Here is a 23,926-nt window from a genome sequence, read left to right as displayed (position 1 = left end):
GTAATAAACGTCCTGTTCAGTGTTGACACTCACTTCAAACTGGAGCTGTTTCTGTGGCCCTGCGGGGGATTGGCTGTCCCTCTCCTGCATCTTCTCCTCCACACAGCAGCTGTCTGTCTTCTCTGGGGGTAAAGCCACTGCAGGGACACACACACACGCACACACGCACACACACACACACACACATACACACACACACAAAGATAAAAGAGTGAGCCTCAGGATGGAAACGTTGAGTGCAGTCATAACCTGAGGATATGTCGTTGCCTTCAAGTGTTCCTCGTAAGCTCCTACTTCCGAGCTTGGCAGACGCAATTAAGTTGTGTTACGTACTGAAGTGCTCCTGATTGGCTGCACAGCCAAGCTCCTCACTGTTTCTGTCTCATTGTAATTGCATTTTTATATTAATATTCACATATTAATTAGGAATATAACATATTTGAAGGCAGCACAGGTGTCATTAGCATTACAAATGCATACATAGTATAATACTTTAAATGTTGAAGACTTCAAAATTCAGCTGAATTGTAGTTGACAAGTGTATTTACAGTATTTGCTTTAATTTTTGAAGGTAGCAGAAAATCAAAGTACAGCTTGGTTAAGATTATTACATATCTAAAACACTAAGAGGAAGCAATCAGAGCAAACTGATCTGTGACAATGTGGGATCAAGTCATAACAGGGTTCAGCAAAATCCAAAAATATGTATTATGTACACTCGTTTTGTTTAAGATATTTTAAGGTGCATATACCAGTACTGAAAATACACTCATGGTGCCAGGTTTGAGAGGCAGTACTCTAATTGAGTTTCATTTCAAATAAGAAAAATAATTCGTGCGTCACTGGGGAGAGCAGAAGTGCTGTAGAATCAAAACATCAAGACTGGAACTGGGGTCCAAAATGTCAATTTAGTGCAAAGAAAAATGCTGAAACTGTGACACCACTGATTCTCCAGTGGCAAAAGCTCTTCCATCAGCCACACATAAAGTAACAGTTTTTAAACTCTTAGCCACCATAAAGACAGTATATATCCCAGTGGGTTCACACTGAGAGGGGATGTCAAACATGAAACTGAATGGTATAACATGCCTAAAACATGACAGAATATTAGGTGGCTTTCGATTATAAATGGTGGAACTAAAACAGCATCTGAACATCAAAGGCCTATAGGAGGCCCCTGAGTCCTCAGCTCTGTGCAGCAGAGCTCATCATTTTATGGAACGGCATTCATTACATTACCATCCAGACGGGGAGTACAGGGACACAGTCCAGAGGGAGCAATAATCTGTCGTATACATTTTACCAGTTAAAGTGACGGCCAGACCAACCTGTGCAGAGCCTGACAACATATCCAATACCATGAATCAATGAGGGCACAGATATTCCCAGACCATAACCCTGCTTTGTAATGAATCAGTGAGCACAAGTTCCTGGATAGGGTGAGAGTCCATGAGGGGTCAAAACAGGTGGACAATACAAAAAATAAACATCTAATAGAATACATTACAGAAATGCAATTAAGAAATATGTGCAGCCTTTACTGATTAAAAATATAACTGTGTAATACATTTTGGTAATGTCTGAGGTCTCAGTTAATGGTGGTGTATTTTTGGATTGCGTGGCATTGTGAGGCGGTCCACACTGGTGGACAGAAATAACGTGACTGTCATTGTGTGGCTGGATGTTTTAGTGTCAGCGCTGGATGTTAGCCCAGATCTAATGCTACCGGATATCCTTCTCTGCTTTGAAAACCAACATTTGTTTGACACGTGAGACCGCAGATACACGCAACATATGACACCATAGAGGTGTATATGTCGGTCCCTATGAGTAATGGTCGCCTAGACACGTCCTTGGTTCATCTTTGTAGATGTATCCATGTATTTTCTCAGAAGCGTCTTACAGCTTTTACCCAGCCACAGCCCCTGTGCGTTTCACCTCTGGTCATTTGCTTTGCTGTGTGGAATCATCAACCCCCCCCCACCCTCATCCAATCACAGACCTGTAGGCCGCAAACACACCCATAAACCCACACAGACCACGCCCCTCTCTCTCTCCACCCTCCACAGCTCCTCTCTCCTCCCGCCACACTTTGAAGTTCCATTCTCAAACCTTTTGGAAGAGGATCAGAAAGGCTGTAAAACAGAATCACTAATTAATTAAGCCAAGTCAAATCTGAAACACTGTTTGTTTGCTCGCCAACAGAGCAGACACAACAGCCCAATTTCTTTCCTCCTGATCCAAGGCAGATCAAAGCGGACCTGTCTCATCCCTGGGTAGGGGAAAATGCCAGAAATGAAAGGCATCATCCCAGGGAGCTTTCACCAACTTTTTGGAGAGGAGCAGCATTTGGGGTCCTGCTGTTTGATCATCTGAGGTGCTCAAAGGGAACATTGTGTGCAGGGGCAAATCTGTTCCGTAGCAGGCTCAATATGGTGGTGAGATGCTTATCTCGGAGCTAATGAAATGCCGGGAGGAGTAACAGTAATCTGCTATCACCCTCCCCCCACAACCCCCCACCCCACCCTCCACCACCACCAGAGACATAAGCCGACTCTTTATGAGAGAAGCTGCCGCCAGGGGATTGGCTGCACATCACATCTGAGGGGCAAGACGAGGGCAGCAGAGGCTGGCACCCTCCATGCCAAGCCTGCTCCAGCAACCCTGCTACACACACACACGCACACACACACACACACACACACACACATTCATACACACACAAACACAAGTTCTGGCAGGTTGGGAAAGCTGCCACACACAGTGAGCAATCACACCCAGCTTAGCTAGGTGACTGTATTACACGTAACTGAGCCTGCATACTTTATATTCCTCCAATCTCATTTAGCTACTTAGTGACCAACTGTGCTGCCCACTGAGCCCGTCCTCCAATCTTCCAATTTTTGCCAACATGTTCTTTTTAAATCCCCAGAAAACTTTCTTCTGAAGTGCTTCCTTAAACCCAGAGTACAGAAGGCTTTCATGTACATTTATTGTCCTATCATCTCTGTTTTCTCTGTTTTCCCTTCCATTCATATTTAACTCCACGTATCTTTAGACAATGACTCTGATCGCTGCATTAGATGCAGTTCATGCAGGCGATGGCATAAATCCTCCACAGCTGTCTTTATTTGGGTCTTGTGCCTGAGGAGGCACACAATGGCCTGCTATGAGGACAATTTATTCCAAACTAAAATGAAGAACCGTAAATAAAGAACATAGTTTTCACGAGAGCACATTAACACAGTGCAAATACAACATTTGACAAATTCTCAGGCAGACAAAATAATTTGAATGTATCCACCTCTGGCTCATAAAGTGAGTCCAAACTCTGACACTTGAAAAAAGTCTGCTGGTATGAAACTTGTTCTTAACTCTATTCAACTATCAAAACTGTGTCCCACTCTCCCTGACTGAGACCCCAGTTTACCCCACAGATATTCTGGTATGTAACGTTTCTCCACCCATATTTCACACAGTGGCCACCCCTTACTTGCTGTCAGTGCCTGAGTTTATCTTCGTAACTTGAACATGATAAGTAGAGTTTTATTAAAGTCTGAATTATTGAAATATTCACACATAAACTATGGAGTCTTTTATTGAAGCAAATTATCAAGGCTTTTGCTCATTAATCACGGAGAATGAATAGAGCAACATACGCTAATTTGCAACATCTGTCTTCAAGGGAGGACAAGCTCGGACCAGACTCTGGTTCAACCCGATGGCTAAACATCATTTCCAGCTCCATTTATCAGCCATGTTATCTATTGTCTCTGTACTCTGTGAAGCAGAACTGAAATAAAAGTCTCTGCCACGCTTCCAAATTCTGGGCTGGTCTCATTCAATTCTACATTTCTGCCTGCATGTCACGTCCAATCCTGTCTTTAAATGGGAGGGAGAGACTTTCTCCTCCCGGAGCTCTTAATCCAGGATCACATCACATCAGGGAAAAAACATGGAGGAATGGAGGCACTTTGCAGAGCACCGCTGGGGGGGGGATGAGAGACGGAGGAGGTGAAGAGGCGGGAGGGAAGGTAAAGGGGACTTCATCAGCACATTGTTGAAGCTTAGCGAGTGGGTGTGGAGCAGTGGGGAAAAAAGGCGATAGTATGCTGCAAACAGTATTTTTGCAGGTTTTCAGTCAAATTAAACAGGGACCACATGAGCTGCTGTAACCTTTGGTGATGATGATGATGATGAAGAGCAGGGGGCCTACCTTCTAAGCGGTAGTGTTCATCACCAATCCCATCAGCACATGCTTCATCCATAGAGTCCTGGAGGGAGAAAGAGAAAAAGACACATATATCACTGTTTCAAGTCGTGTAGTTGGGAAGTATAATATTTTTGTCACGTAAAACAAACATCTTTAACGGTGCAAATCCACAGCACAGCTTTCCAGCACAGAGCGGCAGGCCCCAATCGAAATTATAGCGTTTATACATCTATATATGAACAAAGTTTGACAGCTGCGTGCTGAGCTTAAACAGCAGCGGAAAGTTTAAGAGGCTTGTAATTGCAGGACTCAAATGAACTGGGCATAAGACTGGCAGTCGGAACTGAGACTATGAAAGAAGTATCTAAATCACCACCGCCGGCCCTGCAGGGAATCATGAGAAAGACGGCTGGTAGTAGGGCTATTTCGGTAGCGGGCTATCGTTGCAGCGATACGTTCAGAGGCTTGTTTTGTCCCGGGCAGCTTTCACCCGGGGCCCCCTCTCCTGGCAGCTCTATCTGTTAGTGCATACCACAGAGACTGGAGGGACATGTGATCCCCCAACTTCACTGTGGAAAAGTGTGGCTCAGGTATCCATGTTGCATTACAGTCATCTGGCCAAAAAACCATTACTCACGGGCTGACAAACGCATATACGTACACACGTTCATACACACATACACACACATAAAATGACCCACCCCTGGCTTTATTTTGAAGTTTCCCACTGCACATAAACAGTTCAGCCAGGCATTAAAAAATGAGACAAACAAAGACCATGCTGAGAAAAAACATATTAACAGCTGACTTATTATAGGTGATGATTAACCTTAATAATTAATAATTAACCTCATAAAATAGCTCATATATACCTGCTAGTATGTTCATAAATGTGTGTGTGTGTGTGTGTGTGTGTGTGTGTGGGTGGGTGTGTTTGTTTGACAGCATGAGAGGGGATTTCTGTGTAATCCAGAGAGGTAGAAGGTCAGATGGTGTGATCCTACCCTCCTCAGGCTAGTGCCGGCCAGGCTGCGGCGTTGTAGGTGGCCTCGGGAAGAGAATACAGCAAACCACAGGACTGACTGGCTGACTGGCTGACTGGCTGTATGACTGATTGCCCAAAGCAGGGATAAACATGCGTTTGTTGTTGGTGTGGGCAGGTCAACACCCGTTACGGCCCAGCTTTCATGAGCCTGCTCCTAAGCTGGTTTTAATGCAGGTCTGATGCTGCTCGGCTTGGGTATGATGAAAGGGTCGCCAGTTGTTTCTATGATAACTGCAGGATCATGTACGGGTTACAACAGAATGCAAGAAATAAATATAGGGCTATGAACCATGCTTGAACTGACAACTGATGTAAACAAAAGTCTTTTACTTCACCAAATGTTTTTGAACAAGGTCAACAATGAACTTTAATACTTCAAATGGATTTCAGACCACAGCTTATATATGATATATGATTGCATCCAATTTTGTGTTAAAAAAGCTGGCTACTTCTGCAGTTGTTGCATTTGTAGGGTTTGTGGTATTTTTCAGAATTCTGCATCGTGATGAAAATACTTCATATTTACTATAAATTTAATTATGACTTCCCTCCCTCTGTCAATATACACACTCACTTTCTCCAACTTGTGTTCCACCCTGATCTGGAGGATGTCCACAAAGGAGAGTTGGTTGATGTGTGTTGACCCACGCAGATAGGTCATAGCTATGAGCCATATCACTGGGTAAGTGTAAATTAGACTGTGGTAACATTAACACTGGGCTCTGTTTCAATAATACCCCACAGAAAAATAAAATCACTCCACAATCTTGAGAGCATTTCAGTTTTTTGATGGATGATCCAAAATTATTGAGGGGTTAGCCAAGAACATGAGAAAAAAGGGGGAAGAGGAATGTGCTAATTGGTTGTTGTCTGTGGTGATGGATGGGAGCTGTATTATTAGTATGCTGGGGTTACTCTGGGATTTGCTCTGGTCAGTGTTAAAAAAAATGCCATGTTTTTTTTTTGGTTTTTTTTTTTACCTTACACACACACTCTCTCTCTCTCTCGCTCTCTCTCTTTCTCTCTCTCACACACACACACACACACACACACACACATACACACACACACAGACACAAACTCCTCTCATGAACCACTAAACAGAAATAGATATACAAGGAAGTAGAAAAAGAAAAACAGAATTTTCAAATTGAAGCAGAAAACCCACAATTCTAATAATTTCTTAGTGCATTTTTCTTTTCCCTGTGACATGTTGTTGAAAATAAAGAAAAACAGTTCTCCTGGTTAAGAAACCATATAATGATGTCAGATATTCAATCTTGATCTGTTTCATAAAATAACTGGGAATATTTGTTTTATTTTTTTGGTTTTCAGTAAACAACCCTCCTTTGTGGACATCCTCCAGAGCCTGTACGGAGGTCCTTCAGAGTGACTGACTGACCTGATGACACAAGCACTTTCAAGCGCAGCTCTCAAGTTTCAGGCTTTGGCAGTGATCAATCAGATTGTCCTGGGCAGAAAAATAACATGTAGGAGTTCTAAAAATAAGATGTTTGCTTCTGAGTTTCCTGCTTTCCCACCAGCCAATTGGTCAGGGAAACAATGAGGCAAATTTCTTGCCCAATTCCAGAAAAGGGAGGTTTTGAAGGCAGAAGCAACGGTTCTGGTTACACTATTCACATTATTTGCTGCTGTAACAGACAACACCAGGTCCTGTTCCAGATCCTCCGTCTGCCTGATACCTCCTGGCCTGACCTCCTTTGTCTATGAGTCATATCTTGACATTATTCATAAACAAAACACTGCCAAAGAAAAGAGACAAAATTTATTTAAAAGAAAAAAAGCTACGAAACTGAAGGCAGCATAGAATGGTGTTGCCAAATTGGAAGGCTATTAAAAAGACTCAATACCTTTTGTAGAGCAGAGCAGAAATTTGATGTCGCAGTCGTAATAACTGCATGTTAATGCTGCTTTTAGACAGGACAGCACCACAGTCCAGTTTGTTACACCACAGAGGAAAAAGACTGGAACTCCCTCCTTCTAGTCTGACTTGAAATTCATGGGCTCAAAGGGGATTTTGCCCCAAACTGTGATGCTGGTCATCCCTCTCTAAAGTGATGTCTCAACTAATGAGTACAGACGAGCTCAACTGATGCAACATTTACAAACAGTTAGTGAATCTGAATGGTCAAGGCTATCAATGAGAGAACTGGGTCTCATTAGTTTCTAGCACACATGTATGCATGCACAATGACCAGCCATGTGTATGTTACACGGTAAAAGAGCCATCAATCTCATTTGGTCCAGCAATGAGCCAATAATGGGCTTCTCTTGTGTGACCCTTATTAACTCAAGGATCAAAGGTCACTGTGCGAGAGCTACCCCACCCCCAGTGGCTCAGTTTCAGTGCAAACGATGAAGATGTCTGTGGCAAACTTCCATAAAGCAAATATCGGCATTGGCTTTATAAACTCACCGCTGCACAATTCAGAAGCAGTGCTGATTAGCTCTGCTGTACACTGGGTGTCATGGTTTTAACTTTCTGTCTGCTCGTTCATTCAGTGCAGTTGTTTGTGCATTCATGTTTTAAATCTGCTGTCATTTCTGACCCTGTCATTCCCACCTGTCTTTCCCGCCAGTAGAGTCACCTGACCTGCTCCTCCTCCTCACTCACCTGCTTACCTGTTCCCCATTCCCCCTAGTAAATATACCAGTCCATTTCCACCTGCTCTCTGCGTCACGTGCCTTAGCTTGCCTTCCTGTTTTGATCCTGATTGTGTTTTGGGCCTTGCCTCAGCCCAACCCTTTGTTTGCCTGCTTGGACTTTGGTATCATTGTTTTGTTCTGCACCAAGACTTTAACATGTGCCTCTTGAGTCTTGCTCTGAGATTCTGAGTCCTGCTCTTGGATCCCTTTTCTGAGGACCATGACATTGGGTGTTATAGTGTTCGGATGTTTTGCTCCTGCTTGTCTCTGTATGCTTATGAAAGCTACGGCGAAGGTCTCACTTCCCCCCGTCTCTGCAGGACCTGGTTAGAGGTGCTGGCTTCAGGGCACAAACAAGCATCTTTCTGCTGCACTTGGGACCAGCTATAACAATTTTCCAGACATGATGTTAAATGTTCTGTGGAAACGAAAGCATAAAGCACTCTGCTTTTAACAGCAGCCATGTCCTTCAGAGCTTCTTCAGGGCCTTTAGGACAACAGATTGTATGGCCCCTGTGTGTTTTAAAGTCATTCAAGCCCCTTTACTGAAAGTGATTTATTACTAGACTCTAACACAGAACACAGTGTGCCTGCCCCATTACAACATCCCATATACATAACTAGCCAGCCTGAAGGCTTGTTTGGGTTGGCGATTTGAATTATTTTGCAAACCTCATCAATGGCACACTTTATGAATATGGATTTGAAGATGCCAAAGACAGATTAGCATATTTAAGAACGATAATATTTACTGAACTAACACTATATCAAGTTATTTGTTTAAGAATGGCAACCACTCTACACTCCTCAGTATGTTTTCCTTATTAATGAAAACGTCAGCTCATTCAACACCAGTCCTCTAACCAATTCCTGTTAACTATAATAAAATAATAATTGACATAGTTACGCTTAATTATGGTGGACCCAAAGAAATATAATTCAAGAATAATTACAACGATTTCTATGATTTCCACTTACTTTCAAAACACACTGGAGTAAACTAGTCACGTCAACAAAGCACTGAACAGTACATGTTTGGATAGCTGTTAAATTTAAATCATTTAACAATGTAATTAACACAGCTTACAGAAATATCTTTCTAGCTTGGTGTTGTCATACATACTGTATGGTCCTATGTGTCTGCATATTGATAAAGTCTGTGGACATGTGATAATAAATGAAAAACAGTCAACCTATTCTAACTGAATTTTAACACTGAGGCTGTACCTCATTACATGCAGTGTAGATGTGAGCACCACAGCCTTTACGTCCATAAAGTTATTCTGATGCCACAGGCTTAAGGAAATTAAATGAAAATGCCACATTGCTGTTAACGCTGGCCATTTTCGTCCTGGCTCACAAGTCAGCTCCGAAAAGGTAGCAAACCTCCAAGAGTTAAACATTTCCACCTTGTCAGCAGTTTAAATCATTGCATTTGCTTCAAAGTGGTGAGATGGTGTTAAATGACCCAACTGACCCCTCAGCTACTAACATTGATCAGCATGAAAAGCAATGAAGAAATCATCAATTGAGTACATCCTAAGTAATTAAGAGCAGGGTGTAGTCTGAGAAACTGCAATGTGCTCAACTGGCCTGCACCAGATATAGGGTTAAAAGTATTGAAAAAAAGCTTCTGCCACTGAATTATGCTTTATAGGGTCCATATTGTGCAGTAAGACATTGAGAGATGCTGGCACAGAAGCGATTTGGTGAGTTAAGACAGAAAGTTGCCACTAGCGTCATCCCTTACTCTGGCACTGCAGACATGGACCCACTGGGCCATTTCTTTCTGAGTCCGTTTGAAAGCAAAAGGGCACATTAAAGTGCAAGTAATGTGTACTCGTATGTGATTGTGGGAAAGTCCCACAAGGCCTCTTGGTCTCAGTGCTGTCTGCCTCCACGACCCACCACATAGGCTGACAATTTATGCGGCCGACGACAGCTCCCCCTGATCATGCGCCAGGGCTCAGTGGAGGCAGGCCTCTAGAGCAATGGCAGTGCCACTGGCACTCCATCAAAACCCAGGAAAAATCTCATTAGGACTGCGGCTGGGTGCCTCCTGCTTCATTCTCCACACAGCGCAAGAAAACACCTTCAGGACTGCGACGTTTGGAGCAGTGGTGCCAACATGAAGCGGGGTGCGACACACATGAAAGGCCGTTTAGCCAAGTGCAAGGCGAGACAGGAAGGGTGACAGAGACAAGGGTGAATGTGAGAATAGCAACAGTGCTCCTCCAAGTGTGTCTGCATCCCCTGGGCCTTCAAACAGGAGACAGCTGAGGTCGCTGACACACATAAAAGCCACCCAGCACTTGAGAGGGTGAAATAGAGCCTTTTCCGAAAGTGAGAAGTGATTATTCTCACTTGTGTCATATTCTTCACAGCCAAGGCATGACCAATATCTGCAAAGACTGATACAGGCGGTAATATAAAATTTAAACAACAGTGCAAGGCATGCAGTCTTTGCTGCGCTTATACCACGTATGTTAAGATACAGTCAACTTGTCAACATGTATTTGTACTTTGTCCCATAAATTTACTGCACTTGGCAAATGAAATGATTTTAACTGATTCTGACTGACCTGGAAAGCAGCCACTGACTTTAAGTTTATGAATAACTAATGGAGAAACCAGCTGTAGAGCACTGGGATTTTCAAAAGCTTTAGTATACATACTGCCTCAATGTTGAAAACCAAGTAATAAAACAACAAAAAAAAATCTTATTAGTTTTAGAGCTGCAAATTAGCTTATAGGTGTAGCGTTACTCGCGAAAGACCTCAAGAGAGGAAATACCCACCCCCCCACCATCATCCCAAAGAGTAAACTGAGATACACCGGAGGCAGTTTCAAAGGACCGAACAGCACAGCTCCTGGAATCTGGAGCAGTGCCTATCCTGCAATGTGTGGTGAGTGCAGCAGTGCTGCCGGAGCGGACCACCAGTCATTGTCAGACAGCAGTTTAAACCTGGCTCCAGTCTTTTGCAGTTCTTTAACACTGGAGGTGCCCCTCACCTTCCAGCAACATTAAACAGCCTCATTCAAAGCACCACGTAGCAGTAAAACATAACGCCCAGAGATGGAGCCAAGATAGAGGGTGTTGATGTGAGGCAGTGAAGCGCTGCGCTGCCTCTGAGTGAAGCTTCAAAGGAGATCAGTTTTCACACATGAAATAAAGATCTCAGATAATCATATAGAATAGCGAGGCTGACGCGAGACGGTCCCATTTACAGGGGAGCGGTGATTTGGAGACAACACCTACAAACTGAAAGCCACAGCAAATTAACGTCTCCGCATTTCACTCTCCAGCCAAACAAGATACAGCTGTTTTATTTCACAACGATACTATCAGGCTCATCATCACATGATGCACTGAGGTAGTTTCTTGACTTTGCTCCAGTAGAACAGATGCTTACTTGTCTAAAATGTCAGGGCTTCACAACAAAGCGAACAAATGCATAAAACTGATCTCATGAGCAGTCTGCAGTGCCAAGAGGAAGTCATAACTGCTGTGTTTTTTTCATGCCTTTGATAAGAAATTCAATGCCTTTCCAGAGGTCACAGATTGTAAATCCTTTGATGTTGAGCCCTTCACATGCACCATTCACATAGCATACGCTACCTGGTGGACGCTTTTTATCTGAAGCATTTTACAGTACATTTAGTGCACAACTTTTCATTTTTATGAACAGCACTCTGCAAGAAAAAAATCTGATTATCAGATGTGTACATTTTATCAAGTGGTTGCAGCACCCAACTCTGAAGAACCACATGTAGGCCCAAAATGACCACAAAAGCTTTCTCTTCTGGATTCCAACCACTTTATCTCCCTTGACTTTCTACCTTGATGAAAGTCCAACACTTAAGTTGAGAACAAACTGGATTAATAAATGAACAAGCAATCCTCAAAGTATGCTGACTAAAAATGTTTTTGACGTCTCAGGGGGAAAATCAAAGACAGACACCTTCTGTGCAGACTCTGCGGCCCCATGCCTGACACCCCTCAGTCACGGCACACCCACTTCTCTTCCTGCACCCCAGGAAGGAAATTATAGCTACAGAGTTTGGATCCATCACCAGGCAGGTTGGAGGAAGCTGCTCTATGATTAAAGTGTGCATGGTCAGCAACACCACGACTGGAGGGGTTTGAAGAGGCTGCGCATGCCACAGGGCTTACTGTGTTAACTCTTGTGCACGACACAGGTCATGCAGAGATTCTCCACACACACACACACACACACACACACACACACACAGTCCAGAAAACACTTTAGTGAGGTTGACGTAAAGCCCTGCATGTGGAGGAGGTGCAGTTCAGCACTTTTGCTCTGTGCACCCTTTATTATGTCAAATTATAATGTGTGTCTGTGCAAATGAACTCTCTAGCATTGCTGGATTAGAGGTTGCAAAGACACGTGACAAGATACGGATGTGTGAATTTTTGTACACGTGTTGTTTGCTCTCAGAATCCAGTTGTTTTGTTTTGTTTTTTTTACGGGACCCACAAGTGCCGTGATTGGATGCCTTCCTTTTGTAGAGCAATAGTGCACAGACACCAGTCATTTCTCCACGTCAGATTAACATTGCAAACACTGCTGGTCACATTACCTCACCCACATCAAAGGCTGCCTCCTGAAAGGCTCAGTGGAATATTAGCAGAGATTTACAGCCCTCATCTCTATGCTTCAGAAACATGCTGATCTGAAGTAATCTCCCTCCCCCCTCTCCCTTTTTTGTGTTTTATGTGTGAAGTTGGCCAACACTTTAATGACCCATTTACAAAACTTTTACACCTGCAAAGATAAGCTTTTACAACTCAGCCAGCCCCTCAGGCACGAAACCCTACCTGATACTCAAGGTAACAGCCTTTATTAGCTTTCAAAAAATATGTAACCACAGCAATTAACATTTATCACACTGTTTATCAAAGCCTTATCTGCACAGAGAGGAGGCGAGGGAGAGGATACGAGGTGTCAAGATCAAGAGTCAAACTGCATGATCACCCCTCCAGCAATTTAGAGAAACCAATCGCCGAGAGTGCTTACATTTTTCTACAGTGAGGGAAGAACTGAGCCTCATTCAGGAAGTTTTTCTTTAAAAAATAATTTAGAAAATTAAAAAAAGATTAAAACAAAAAAGAGAACTTTTTCTCTGATTCACAAGATGGATGTGAGTGTCAGCAATTAGCCAAACATAGCTGTGGAAGCTGCTGTAATCTTCAGAATAAATGTTCCTGCAAGTTAAGAATTGTCTTTTTGAGCCTTCTTTGGCTGAGCTGGATGCAGCTGAACTTTTAGGTAACACTGCTCATAAACAGCCAGTCACACACATGGATTGAGGTAACAGCAACTTTTCCCAAAAGTTTCCCAAAAGTTTCCTTGGGAGTCAGGGGGTTAACAGGGAATCTGAGCTAGAGGTGAATCCTTAAAACACATTCTCCACCAGCCAATGAACTCCACTTTGGGACCTCACATTCCCAAGTGGAAGCTATGGTTTGGAAGGGAATGGAGACAGCCTGTCGCTTGGCCTTGATTTACAGGTGGTCTCCGCCTGCCAAGAGTAACAAATCACAACATTATGGCCCTCTGAATTCAGAGTAAAGCTCAGATCCAAAGAATAAAAGAAAGAGGGGAGAGAAAGAGAAGAGAGAGAGTCTTATGCAGAATGACACACCTCATCTCCAAAAGCTTGGGCGGTTTGTGCAGTGACAGAATATCTCACCATTCATGAAGTAAATTAGTTTGCTCTGGAACCTTTAACTTGCTTGGCAAAAATGGCAGAGGAGTCCAGTTGAGGTGACACGGGCTCACAGAGTGTGTGCATGTGCGTCAATCATTAGTGCAAAACGGGATGGATTATACATTCAAGACACATGGCTGACAGCATGTCTCCATGCTTAAGTGTCTGAGTGTTGTGTTTTTACAGTGAGTGTGCTACACTGTGTCTAGAGGGTCTTAGCAATTAGTCAAAGCTCTCTTTGAGGGGAGACAGTCCTTCAGTCGTCTGGGTGGCTTCAGACGCCAGTCTCAAGTGCTGCAAAGTGTGGGAGGAACAGGGTTATAGTCAGGAAGTCTACCTCGAGGGCAGCAAGAAAGTGACAGGCACTTCAACCTTTTACCACAGCCAAATGAGAGAGACACCTCTGTAACTTGTCATGTCAGTAGCTACAGGAAAGGATCTCATTCTAAAATAGTATATTCAGGCTGGGACAATTCTTGATGTTTTCCAAGATATTCAATTGTGTTTTAAAAATTTTACTTCAAAACCTCTGCTCACTTGTGAGTCACCTTAGAGAGGAGACAAAAGGCTTAGACAAGCCTCAAGGTTGTAATGTTTTTAATTGAAAGAGCATCTCAGTTTAGAACCAGAGTCTTCTCTTTAATGTGGTTTTATTATCTGATCCAGCCAGGACTTGTTAGTTGAAAAGCTGGAATGAACAAAACAATGTAATGGCTTTTATTACAATTTATTCCAATCTGATCTGCTGAACCAGTTGTTAGGGCTACACTGTGAGTGCAGTCTGGATTCAATCAAGCCACTCTGCACATGGTGAAAGAGAAGCAACCTGTAGGTGAGGACATGTCATAAAATATGATCTTTATGTTCTGATCTCTACAACTCCACCAGAAGCCGCTTGTCAGTAACATTTATTCAAAGACAGTAACTAAACCTTGTCACTGAAATCAGCAGCGAAGCTCCATGTGATAGGTAGCAGTTATAAAACCTCTGACGTGTGCATGTTGACCAGATGGAGCTGACCTCAACACCAAGGTGGTCACTCTTCCTCTATGCATATGCACACAAATCCACACAGTCTGAGACACACACAAGCAGACACACACACACATACACACACACACAGCATGTTTAGAGCAGACATCCTTCCAGCCACAAGCCACTACCTCTAAACATCCCTCACATCTGACCTTTTAACTGTGGAACTAAAATCTCTATAATTACAGAGAGTGTTTCAACTTAGCAAGTAAACATAGCAGCAAAAATAGACACTTCAACTACTATATACAAGTACGCTGGTGCCAGACGCACGTTTCTATTCATAGCTGACTGGAATTAGTGGCTTGTGTCACTGCTCACTATAATGAACTTGCAATGGAGTACGATACTGAGTTACAAACTGCAACCAAAGTCTCCTGCCAATGCTCATCACACATTAAAATACACTGCACACAGGACAAATACAAAGACACACACAAACCAGGAAACAACATTTATGAAAAAACTAACTCATGCTTGTTCTATCCATTTAATTTGAATCCCTGACTTCAGTCAACAAGCGCCTCACCTCTAATAGTTTCACAGCTCCATCGTATTGTGACTTGAATGTAAGTGAAACAATCGCATCATCAGCATACAGGAAGCAACACTGACATGTAACGCAACATATGACTGAAGACAGTGAAAAGTTCAACATAATGTCCACAAAATTAAATAACTACAAAGAGATGGATCAAATTTAACATCCTGTTACAACAAGTTGACTGTGTGAAGAGGACACATTTTGTGCTAAAGTACACAAACACTTTAAAGGCACAGCTACAGTATGTTAAAAAAGACTAGCTCTGTCTCTCACATACACTCAGATGTAAAACTAAACTTACTTAAATTTGAGAAGCCCACTGAAGGATTGTGAGCTTTAGGGAGCATAAGGTTACTCTGCAGTCCCCTAAAGACTTACTAAATCTCTGTCCAAGGGAGCTGGCTTTTCAAACTTGAGCAAGACATGGCTGGGGGAGAGGGTAGAGGTGGGTTTGACAGACAGGGCAAATGGCCCTTTGGGGAGCACAGGGTTGGCCTGCTTCATTGAGAGTCTACAGGGTAAGGTCCTCTTTGGGTTGTGGCACCTGTGGAGCAAAAACACACCAGGGGAGGACAGCTTTCCTTTCAGCACGGCCACTCCTCTGTTTAGCTTTCCTTCCACCAAAAACATCCCCTAACACACAATCCAGACCTCCTCCAGCCAAGGCGCCACAGGAAGAGCTGAAGAGCCCTGGAACCTCTGTCTGCAGGAGGCACAATGCTCTCCCAACTCTGTTTATCTAAATCCACTTCCTTCATCCCCTCTACCTCAGGTGGCCTGAGAGACTTGTCCACCAAGGCTCTAAACACAAGGAGGATAAATACAACATCAAGCTGTGGAGTCCATCACTGGTGTTTCCCTGCGTCTACTTAAGAAAAACAAGTGGAAGGGAATCACACTGGGACCCTGCGTCTGTGCGCAGTGATGAATGAATTCACATATAAGGGAAAACAAATAAGTTAAGTGTGTATGTATATTTCAGCCTGTGTGCTTCATGGCACATGAGTGAGCATGCACGCTCCTGTGCATGTGCACATTCTCATGAGAGCTCGATAGCAGTTTTATGCAGATGTTGATCTCGTCCTATTTGAGAGCCACTTTGAGTGCTCAGTCAAATTATTCAGCACTTACTGCACGGGCCAGAGCGCAACCCGCAGGGGAACCTGATAAACAAACAAGAGAGAATTATTCAGGGTTTAAACACTTAAACACCCACTTCAGCAGAGCCTTTTAAGTGGGTGATTAAAATGGGCACTGTGCTCCCACAGAAAGCTCAGTGGAGCTCAGCGCCACCACAGGAGCCCCAGTCACCTAGAGTTTGTCCCAGTGATAACTGTGTATTAATAGAAAATAGTGCTTCTGGTATTGAGCTGTTTTATAAATGTTTACACTAACAGCGCATGTGTAATGTACAACCTTCTCTAAGGTTCTCTAAACCTACATGTCTACCTGAACAATTACGAATTATTCTTGATTATTAAAAACAGCATTAATCCTTAGTTGATCAAACAGATTAGCTGCATGAAACTAGCCCTTATCTATCAACTAAAATATTTATCAATTAATTGGTTTCCTTCCCAACTGATGCTGCGTCTTGGGCATACACACATCAAGAGGTTAAAGATATGTGAGCAATACAGCAAAAATGATGTTGTCATTTTAATGTGCTCTATATTTAGATTTGTGACTGCCTGTTTATACTATTTACTACACACATGCTTATCTCTTGCAAGCAATTTCGGTCTGAGGCTACACCCACACTAATATGTTAAAGTTTTACAACGCATCATCTTTGCTACATTAATGCCAGGTGACCACTCTGCTCTGAGTTTTTGACCCCTAAAACAGAGACTTTTGGAAGCGCTGCTGGCACCATTTCAGTTTGAAAACTCAAATGGAGGCTTTCGGAAACAATGACACAGATACCCACATGCTCCTCCTGTATCTGTTGTTGACACAAGCAAAGAAACCTCTGGTCTCACTTTTTGCTATTACTGTTCCCCAAATGCAGAAACCAACTGCAGTCTGCTTAACTCTTTACACCAGCACACACATGCCTAGTGTATGTGAATGGTCATGTGATGTGTGTTTTCAGGTGTGTTAGTATGGATGGAGATTATTTCTGATACTAAAACGCTCATCTGGACAGAGATCTTTTCATTTATTTAACACTGTTTTAAAATAAAAACGTATTAGTGTGGATGTAGGCCAGTTTCAAAATGGAGGCAAACTAACATCCATCCTCTAAATCTAACTATCCCTTAAATGTTTTGAAATAAACGCCACCTTTAAACATGAAACAAAACCCTGCAGCCTCAATGTAACTGTGAAAGGGGTGGTGAGAGACACTTTGATCAACAGCTATCCGTTGCTCTGAGCGTATATTTTGGGGAAACAAAGCACAATCTCAGCTGCTAATCCCCTGAGATTCAGAGCACATTCCCGCAGAAGCCTTTCATCTCTGGAGTGCATCCGGACAGCTGACTGCAGACATACTGCACACTTATATGCACTTGCATGAACACATTTGCACATACATGAGCACCACTTCGCTCATAATACAAAAATGTTAAATAGACTATTTTATTTGTAATGATACCAGCCTGTGGTGGTTTTACAAACTTTACACACGCTGCGGTAGTTCATGAAAAATTCAGAGACCTCTGCATATAGACCAAATAAATTCAGTACCGTATTTCAGAAATATGAAATCAGAAATGGCCAGAGGAAATTCATAAGAGGATTTAACACAAAAAAGAGAAAGGTGGATAAACCTGGTCAAATGTCTACATGTCACTAGAGCTTTACCTTACTCTAAACCACTGTCATTCTTCCACAGAAATCCTTTCCAGAAGGCACCATTCACAGCAACTGAGAGTTATCCGCTCTGCTTTGTCACACAGGAGAAACTCCTCCAGCTTTTAGTAATCTATGTGACATACGATGCTGGATGTGACATTAAAGCCACCTGCATGTCCTCGAACCTCCCAGTCCCCCAGCTACACTGACATCAGCCCAAGACTTCCACCCCATCTTCTCATGGGAAAATTTAAAAAAAAATCACAGAGCCCCTTTATGGCCAGGTGCTACCCCTCCTCCCCAAAGGCTAAGGCTTTTCTTCTCTTTAGAGTGTGGCTCCAAACTTTTCTCCCAGCCTCTTCAAAGAGCAACAACAGGCCCTCGGTCCCTTGGGAGCACAGAGGGGGTAGAGCCCGGTGGGAGAGGGGCATACGTCACACAGCACGCAGAAGAGGCCAGCCGGTGGGAAAAGAAAACGCACAGGGAGAAGACAGAAAGAAGGAGAGAAAGAGGAAGAGGAGTCTGCATTTGAAAGGTGCTTTCAGCTTCTAAACAAGGACCCTCGCTTTGTGAAAACGACAAGGGGAGAAAAAGCAGAACAGCAGAAGCAAAAAGCGAAGGGGGCGCAAAACCTGCCATGTCTTTTATCAGACTCGGAGGCTGGGGGAATGCATTTAAAAGCTTCAGGCCTACTTCCAAAAAAACCTTTCTACTTTCAACAAAAAAAAAAAAAATCAAAGAGCTGACAACCAACTGCGAGACAAGAGGGTTGGGGGCAGAAGTTCCACTGTGATTCACTTTTCAGTTGCATTCTGTCGTCAGATGTACCTTTGCTTTTTGTATACGTTCAGTATAAGTTGATGGGAGTTGAAGAAAAAAAAATAAGAGCGTTGGAACTGTAAGAGCAGCAGCTTGGGAAGACTGGAGGTGGAGGGGCTGTTTTTACTACTTAGGCCTTAGGGCTTCACAATGGAGGAGGAGCCATCAGTGTCACTACAAACACCTCCCTGCGTGGCCCACTTCAAATGCAGTTTCAACCAACACACGGCCACAGGGTAAACGCAAGAAACAGATGGAGGCTAGGAGGGAAGAGAGGAGGAGAGGGGAGAACCAGAGGAGGGGGAGGGGGGATTTTAAGAAACAGAAAGGGGTGACTTTGTGAGAAGTACCCATCAGAGCTGATCATTTTTAAAGTCACTCTTGACATGCGGCAAACATGATAGACTTCTTTCTCATCTGATGCCAAGAGAAGCAACCTAATAAACTTGCCACCAGAAATTTGAACTTCCAAGTCATAAGTTGTAAAAACCCCATCAGTATCTATGTCAGCAGCGTAATTCTACAGGGTGCACATAACATATCAATTTAATGGGTAGGTGTGGACACCATGCTGTACACAGGGGAGAAAGTGTGCCCAGGCTCACATGACCTGGATCTCATGTGTTGAGACCCGCAGATCCACCTGCCCACACCACTCACTCACTGTCTGCCACACTGAACTAACGCTGCAACTGACAGCAGAACTCATGAATGGCTACAGGGTCTGCATGGAAACATCATTAAGCGCTCAAGAGCACCTCTATGTCTCAGTGTATCTGTGTGTGTTCAGCCACAATTTCAATGCAAAGCCACTAATGAAGGTGAAACTGCGAATGTGAAAGCATTCTCCTGTGCAATGACTCCTGTGAAACTGGCATCGTTCCTACAGGGAATACGGTTTGGAAAAGATCGGATCAAAAGAATTCCAAGCGTGGACTCCCTACTGTTGACACCCGACCCACATTCTCCCGGACCCTGGTTCAGCTGGAAGGGGGGCTCAAAGAACAGCAGCTATAAATAACTGTCTCACCAGGTATTCTTTACAATACAGACAGCTTTTAAAGTTAAGAGAGTTGACTCACATTCTCTCACCTAAGAGGTTAGCTTCTGTTTTTATCTGAGAGCACCGTGGGGTCGAGCTTTTGAACTCCTTCTCACTGAGCGTCAGGACTTCGACTACAGTTAAAGCTTGTGAGATGGTGAACATTTTCTTTACACAAGGCTATAAATTCATTCTGAGGAATAATACTTGACTCTAAATTATTTCGATCATTTAATAACAATATTTTTTAGATGATATTCATTTAAGTGAAATGACTCTCACACATGAAATTTATTCTGTAAATGCTCTGGAAACTTTGGGGCCTCACAACATTTGCGTAACTCTTTTTCAGCAGCTCTACTTTAAACAAAATCAGCAAAATTAACAAGTAAAACAGGAGCCTGCAATGTTCAAATACATGTAACGTATAAAACATTTAACACGGTGCTTACACCACACAAATGTAAAAAGTGTAAAGTCATGACTAGTTTTTGCACAAGCCAACGGTATTGAAGCACGCATCTCAAAAACCTGTGATGGTGGTTGTTATTTAAGGTGCGGTAAAAATTCATGGGCAAACATTAGAAGCCGCCCCCTAGCAGTGTCGATGATCAGCACTCATCCAGCTGGTGAGATGAACATCAAACTACAAAGACTCATCTTTAAATCAACCTTACAGGAGAACTGACACCATTCTTTATGTCCGTATTTTGCGACTCAATGCTGCCCTGCAGTAGTGGTGCCACCTTGGTGAAAAGGCGAAATAGCTCATGTATCCAGAAGACTCACACCATGTGTGAATGGACTCGACGTTTTGAGAAATTACGCTCTGAATGCCAGTCACCGATGTGTGCACAAGGATTTTTCTACCCTGTTGACATTGCTTCAAACCTTGACTTCGTAAATGTGTACAAGTATGTTTCATGACACACAAATACAGCGTGAAGCAAACAAATGATTTAAACTTAAAAGTTAAATATTAAAGAGTCTGGATGATAAAACAAAAGCGAAAAGCACCCAAATGCATATTGATGGTGGAAGCACCTTTCTTCTTTTCTTCATCTTCCCTCTGAGCTATGAAAGCCATTAGGCACCCAGACCTGAATTATTTATACAAACTGAACTCCACCAACTCCAAATTGTTCAAAAACATCCAACCCTTTCAAGGGGCTCCTGTTCCATCCTGGGCCAAAACTTCACACACCACTGTTGTAGGGAAAAGAAGCACATGAATATTTCCAGGAACAAAGTAATGACTGTTTGTTTTTGTGGCAATAATGTATGGTAACTGCATGGTAATAATGTGATTTTAAATGCTTAAATTGCCCAAAGCGTATGAATCCCACTCAACAAATAAGTGCCCATGTAAACGGCAGGACTTTTCTGCTGCAATAGCGTAGACAAGCTCAAAAAAATAAACATACTTTCAGGTGTTTCTCATGGAGTCAATCCCCCCCAAAAAAACGTCCTGTAGACACGGCGTCTGCTGTGAGTAGGATCCTGTTACGACTATATGGAGTTTAGTGCAGTGTTGGGCCCGTGTCAGCTTTAGCGACTTTGACACCATGTGGGTGCAACATGTAAAGCTGGTAACCTCTCAACACTCCCTACACTACCACTACCTCTCTCAGCACAGACCCATCATGCACCACCATGGCTGCTCGACAGGGGAAAAAAAAGCTATAAAAACAATGGTGGACTTTAGACCCGACTTGGGCGGGAATCACGAGATATTTCAGTTTCCTAAGACTTCCTCAAGTTTGATGTTTGCCTTCTCTTCCCCAGCATGCCGATGAATCCACATACCAAAGCCTCACTTTTCCAAGAATCCATACTCGCACTGCTTTGCTTGCAGGATAACCAGTTTACATGCATGGTATAACATGGACTTAACATGAGAAGTCCTGTGTGCTGTGAGAGCAAAGGTTTTGTCACTATAAAAAGCAAATGAGAAGAAATGAAAAGTAAAACAAAACAGTTTATTACACCAATCAGCTACTTATCACCAATTGTAGGATTCTGGTTTTTCAAAGCAATGAGCATCTTAAGGAGCTGTCAAGTATTTTAAAAGGAAAATCAAGCCACACAGCATCACAACAGAATATCACTAAAGGTGCACTAATATGTTCAAAATGCAAGCGCTCCTGGATTCTGGGCTGCATTCAATAGATAGATGCATTTCTGCTCAAAGTGTCTGGCTTGTGGGTGGAGGAAGTGATTTACCCTTTTTTTTTCCTTGATGGGCTCAAATTCCTCAAACAAGCTGCCTTTGAGGAAGGCATCACCAACCAAAGAGGCTTAAAGCTCCTCTGAAGCAATTCCAAAGGATTTCCCTACTTGACAACAACAGCACAGTGTTTACACCAATGCCAAAACACAAAACAAGCATGACCTCCCAACATTTCTCCCCAGCCTTTACAATCCACACTTGCCACCAGACTGCCACACAGCAATGTTTTCAACTCAGGCTCGATCTACTGTTACCTGAAAAAATCCCTCTGATCAGCGCAGAGAATTATACCAACATCTGTCCTCTACATGATGAGATGAGCGCTCTCCCTAAGGGAGCGTTGAAATTCATCTTTTCAGTTTGTCACCAGGACACACAGACCGGACAGAGGCGCTCTGTGGTTCACTCAAGAATCCCGGTTTGTTTGAGAACATTTTCAGCTCACATTACTGAAACCTGCAACGTTTGACTCACTACATTTGACACCTACTCTCGCCCCCCGTGTTAAAAGCTCGTCCGCCACGAAAGCTTTAAGAAAGTTGGTCGACTAAACACGGACCCACGCCGGAGCCTGACGCAACACCACTGATAAGGGGAAAGTCTTTGAGGGGGAAACAACCGCAGCAAAACCTCGTCCTCGATGCGTGAAAAGCGAGGAGACAAGAAAACACTTGAGAGGAGAATTTCGCTTCGCCGTGAACACCGTGGGCTGCGTGGGACTCACCCGCGCGGTCGAGCCGCAGTTGCTCCGGTGACAGTCCCGGCGCTCGAGGCGCGAGCTCGTGCAGTAGTACTTCTGCTTCACGAGCCAGTCGTCCAGCCCCCTCCTCGCCAAACAGGCGTTCACCACCAAGCTGCCGCCTGCAACAGAGCGCAGCGTCAGCGGGACCGCAGCGCGGAGAGAGCCGGACTCTCCGCGCTGCGCAGTCCGGGAACAACTGCTCCGCTTCACAAACTCACCTCAGTGTCCGGGAGATTATCAAAGGCTTTCATAATAAGAAAAAAAATAGGTGCGCTTACCTTCTGGACTCTCCCTCGGTTTACAAATAGCGGCTTGAGGGAAAGAAAGACACAAGACAATGAGCGCTGTTACTCGAAAGTATCGGAGCACAGAGGAGAAAACTACAGCTGTGATTTTCTCTCAGGAATTAGAAACCTTACCATGTTTCGAGTGCAGTTTACCCATTTCTATGCATCGAGTTGGAGTTGAAAACCATCAGATGAATATAATCCAAGGAGGAAACAAAAAAGAAAAAAAGAAGAAACAGGCTACGATATCCAGACAGAGGAGCGTCCGTGGAGACCGACAGCAGACTGCGCTCCGCACAGGACCGCACGACTGGAGAGCCACAGCAGCCTCTGGTCCAGAGCGCCGCCACCGACAAGGCGCACACAAGGAAATGTGCAACTTCCTGTCCACGCTTTCAGTATAAAACCCTTAACTGGCGAGAAACATTGTTTTACAAAACGACCTAATCATTGGCAAAATTAAATTAAAGATGGCATGCGGCCAACTGCTGTTAAGCTTTGAGATAGGAAGAGCAAGTATTTTCACTGCATTCACCCCATGACACGTCTACAGGCCTATACCAGCGTGTATATATGTATCTGCCTGCGATTTTGAAAACTGCTAATTTTGACTCACTGTGCATTGGATAGATTTTATGTAAACCATAGACTTAAACAAGTGAGCCAACCCTCCAGAAACAATCACACAGCAACCAATGAGGCCAATTTCACGTTTCTTTCATACTTCTATTGTGAAAATTAAATGTTACAATTTCCGGTTTAAATTG

The 23,926-nt window shown here is 43.4% G+C and overlaps 1 protein-coding gene across 2 annotated transcripts in view; it reads right to left on the bottom strand.

The window, feature by feature from the left end:
- Nucleotides 1-23,536, bottom strand: part of nkd1 (NKD inhibitor of WNT signaling pathway 1) — a 32,609-nt gene extending 9,073 nt beyond the window's left edge. The window contains exons 1-5 of one of the 2 annotated variants that reach the window (XM_071489164.1): nt 23,292-23,536; nt 23,151-23,183; nt 22,855-22,991; nt 4,217-4,274; nt 34-137 (exon numbers count right to left, since the gene is read on the bottom strand). In XM_071489164.1, the coding sequence (XP_071345265.1) occupies nt 34-137; nt 4,217-4,274; nt 22,855-22,991; nt 23,151-23,183; nt 23,292-23,316 (357 nt within the window). In that variant the 5' untranslated portion in view covers nt 23,317-23,536. The remainder of the gene's footprint in view (nt 1-33; nt 138-4,216; nt 4,275-22,854; nt 22,992-23,150; nt 23,184-23,291) is intronic. The other variant, XM_071489165.1, reaches the window with a different exon arrangement.
- Between the last annotated feature and the right edge of the window lie 390 nt (nt 23,537-23,926).

The sequence above is a fragment of the Trachinotus anak genome, unplaced genomic scaffold, assembly GCF_046630095.1.
Source record: "Trachinotus anak isolate AG129_WGS33_773 ecotype Australia unplaced genomic scaffold, CSIRO_AGI_Tana_v1 ptg000011l, whole genome shotgun sequence".
Classification (NCBI taxonomy): Eukaryota; Metazoa; Chordata; class Actinopteri; order Carangiformes; family Carangidae; genus Trachinotus; species Trachinotus anak.
The sequence above is the reverse complement of the archived record's forward strand: the minus strand, read 5'-3'. Positions and strand labels throughout refer to the sequence as shown.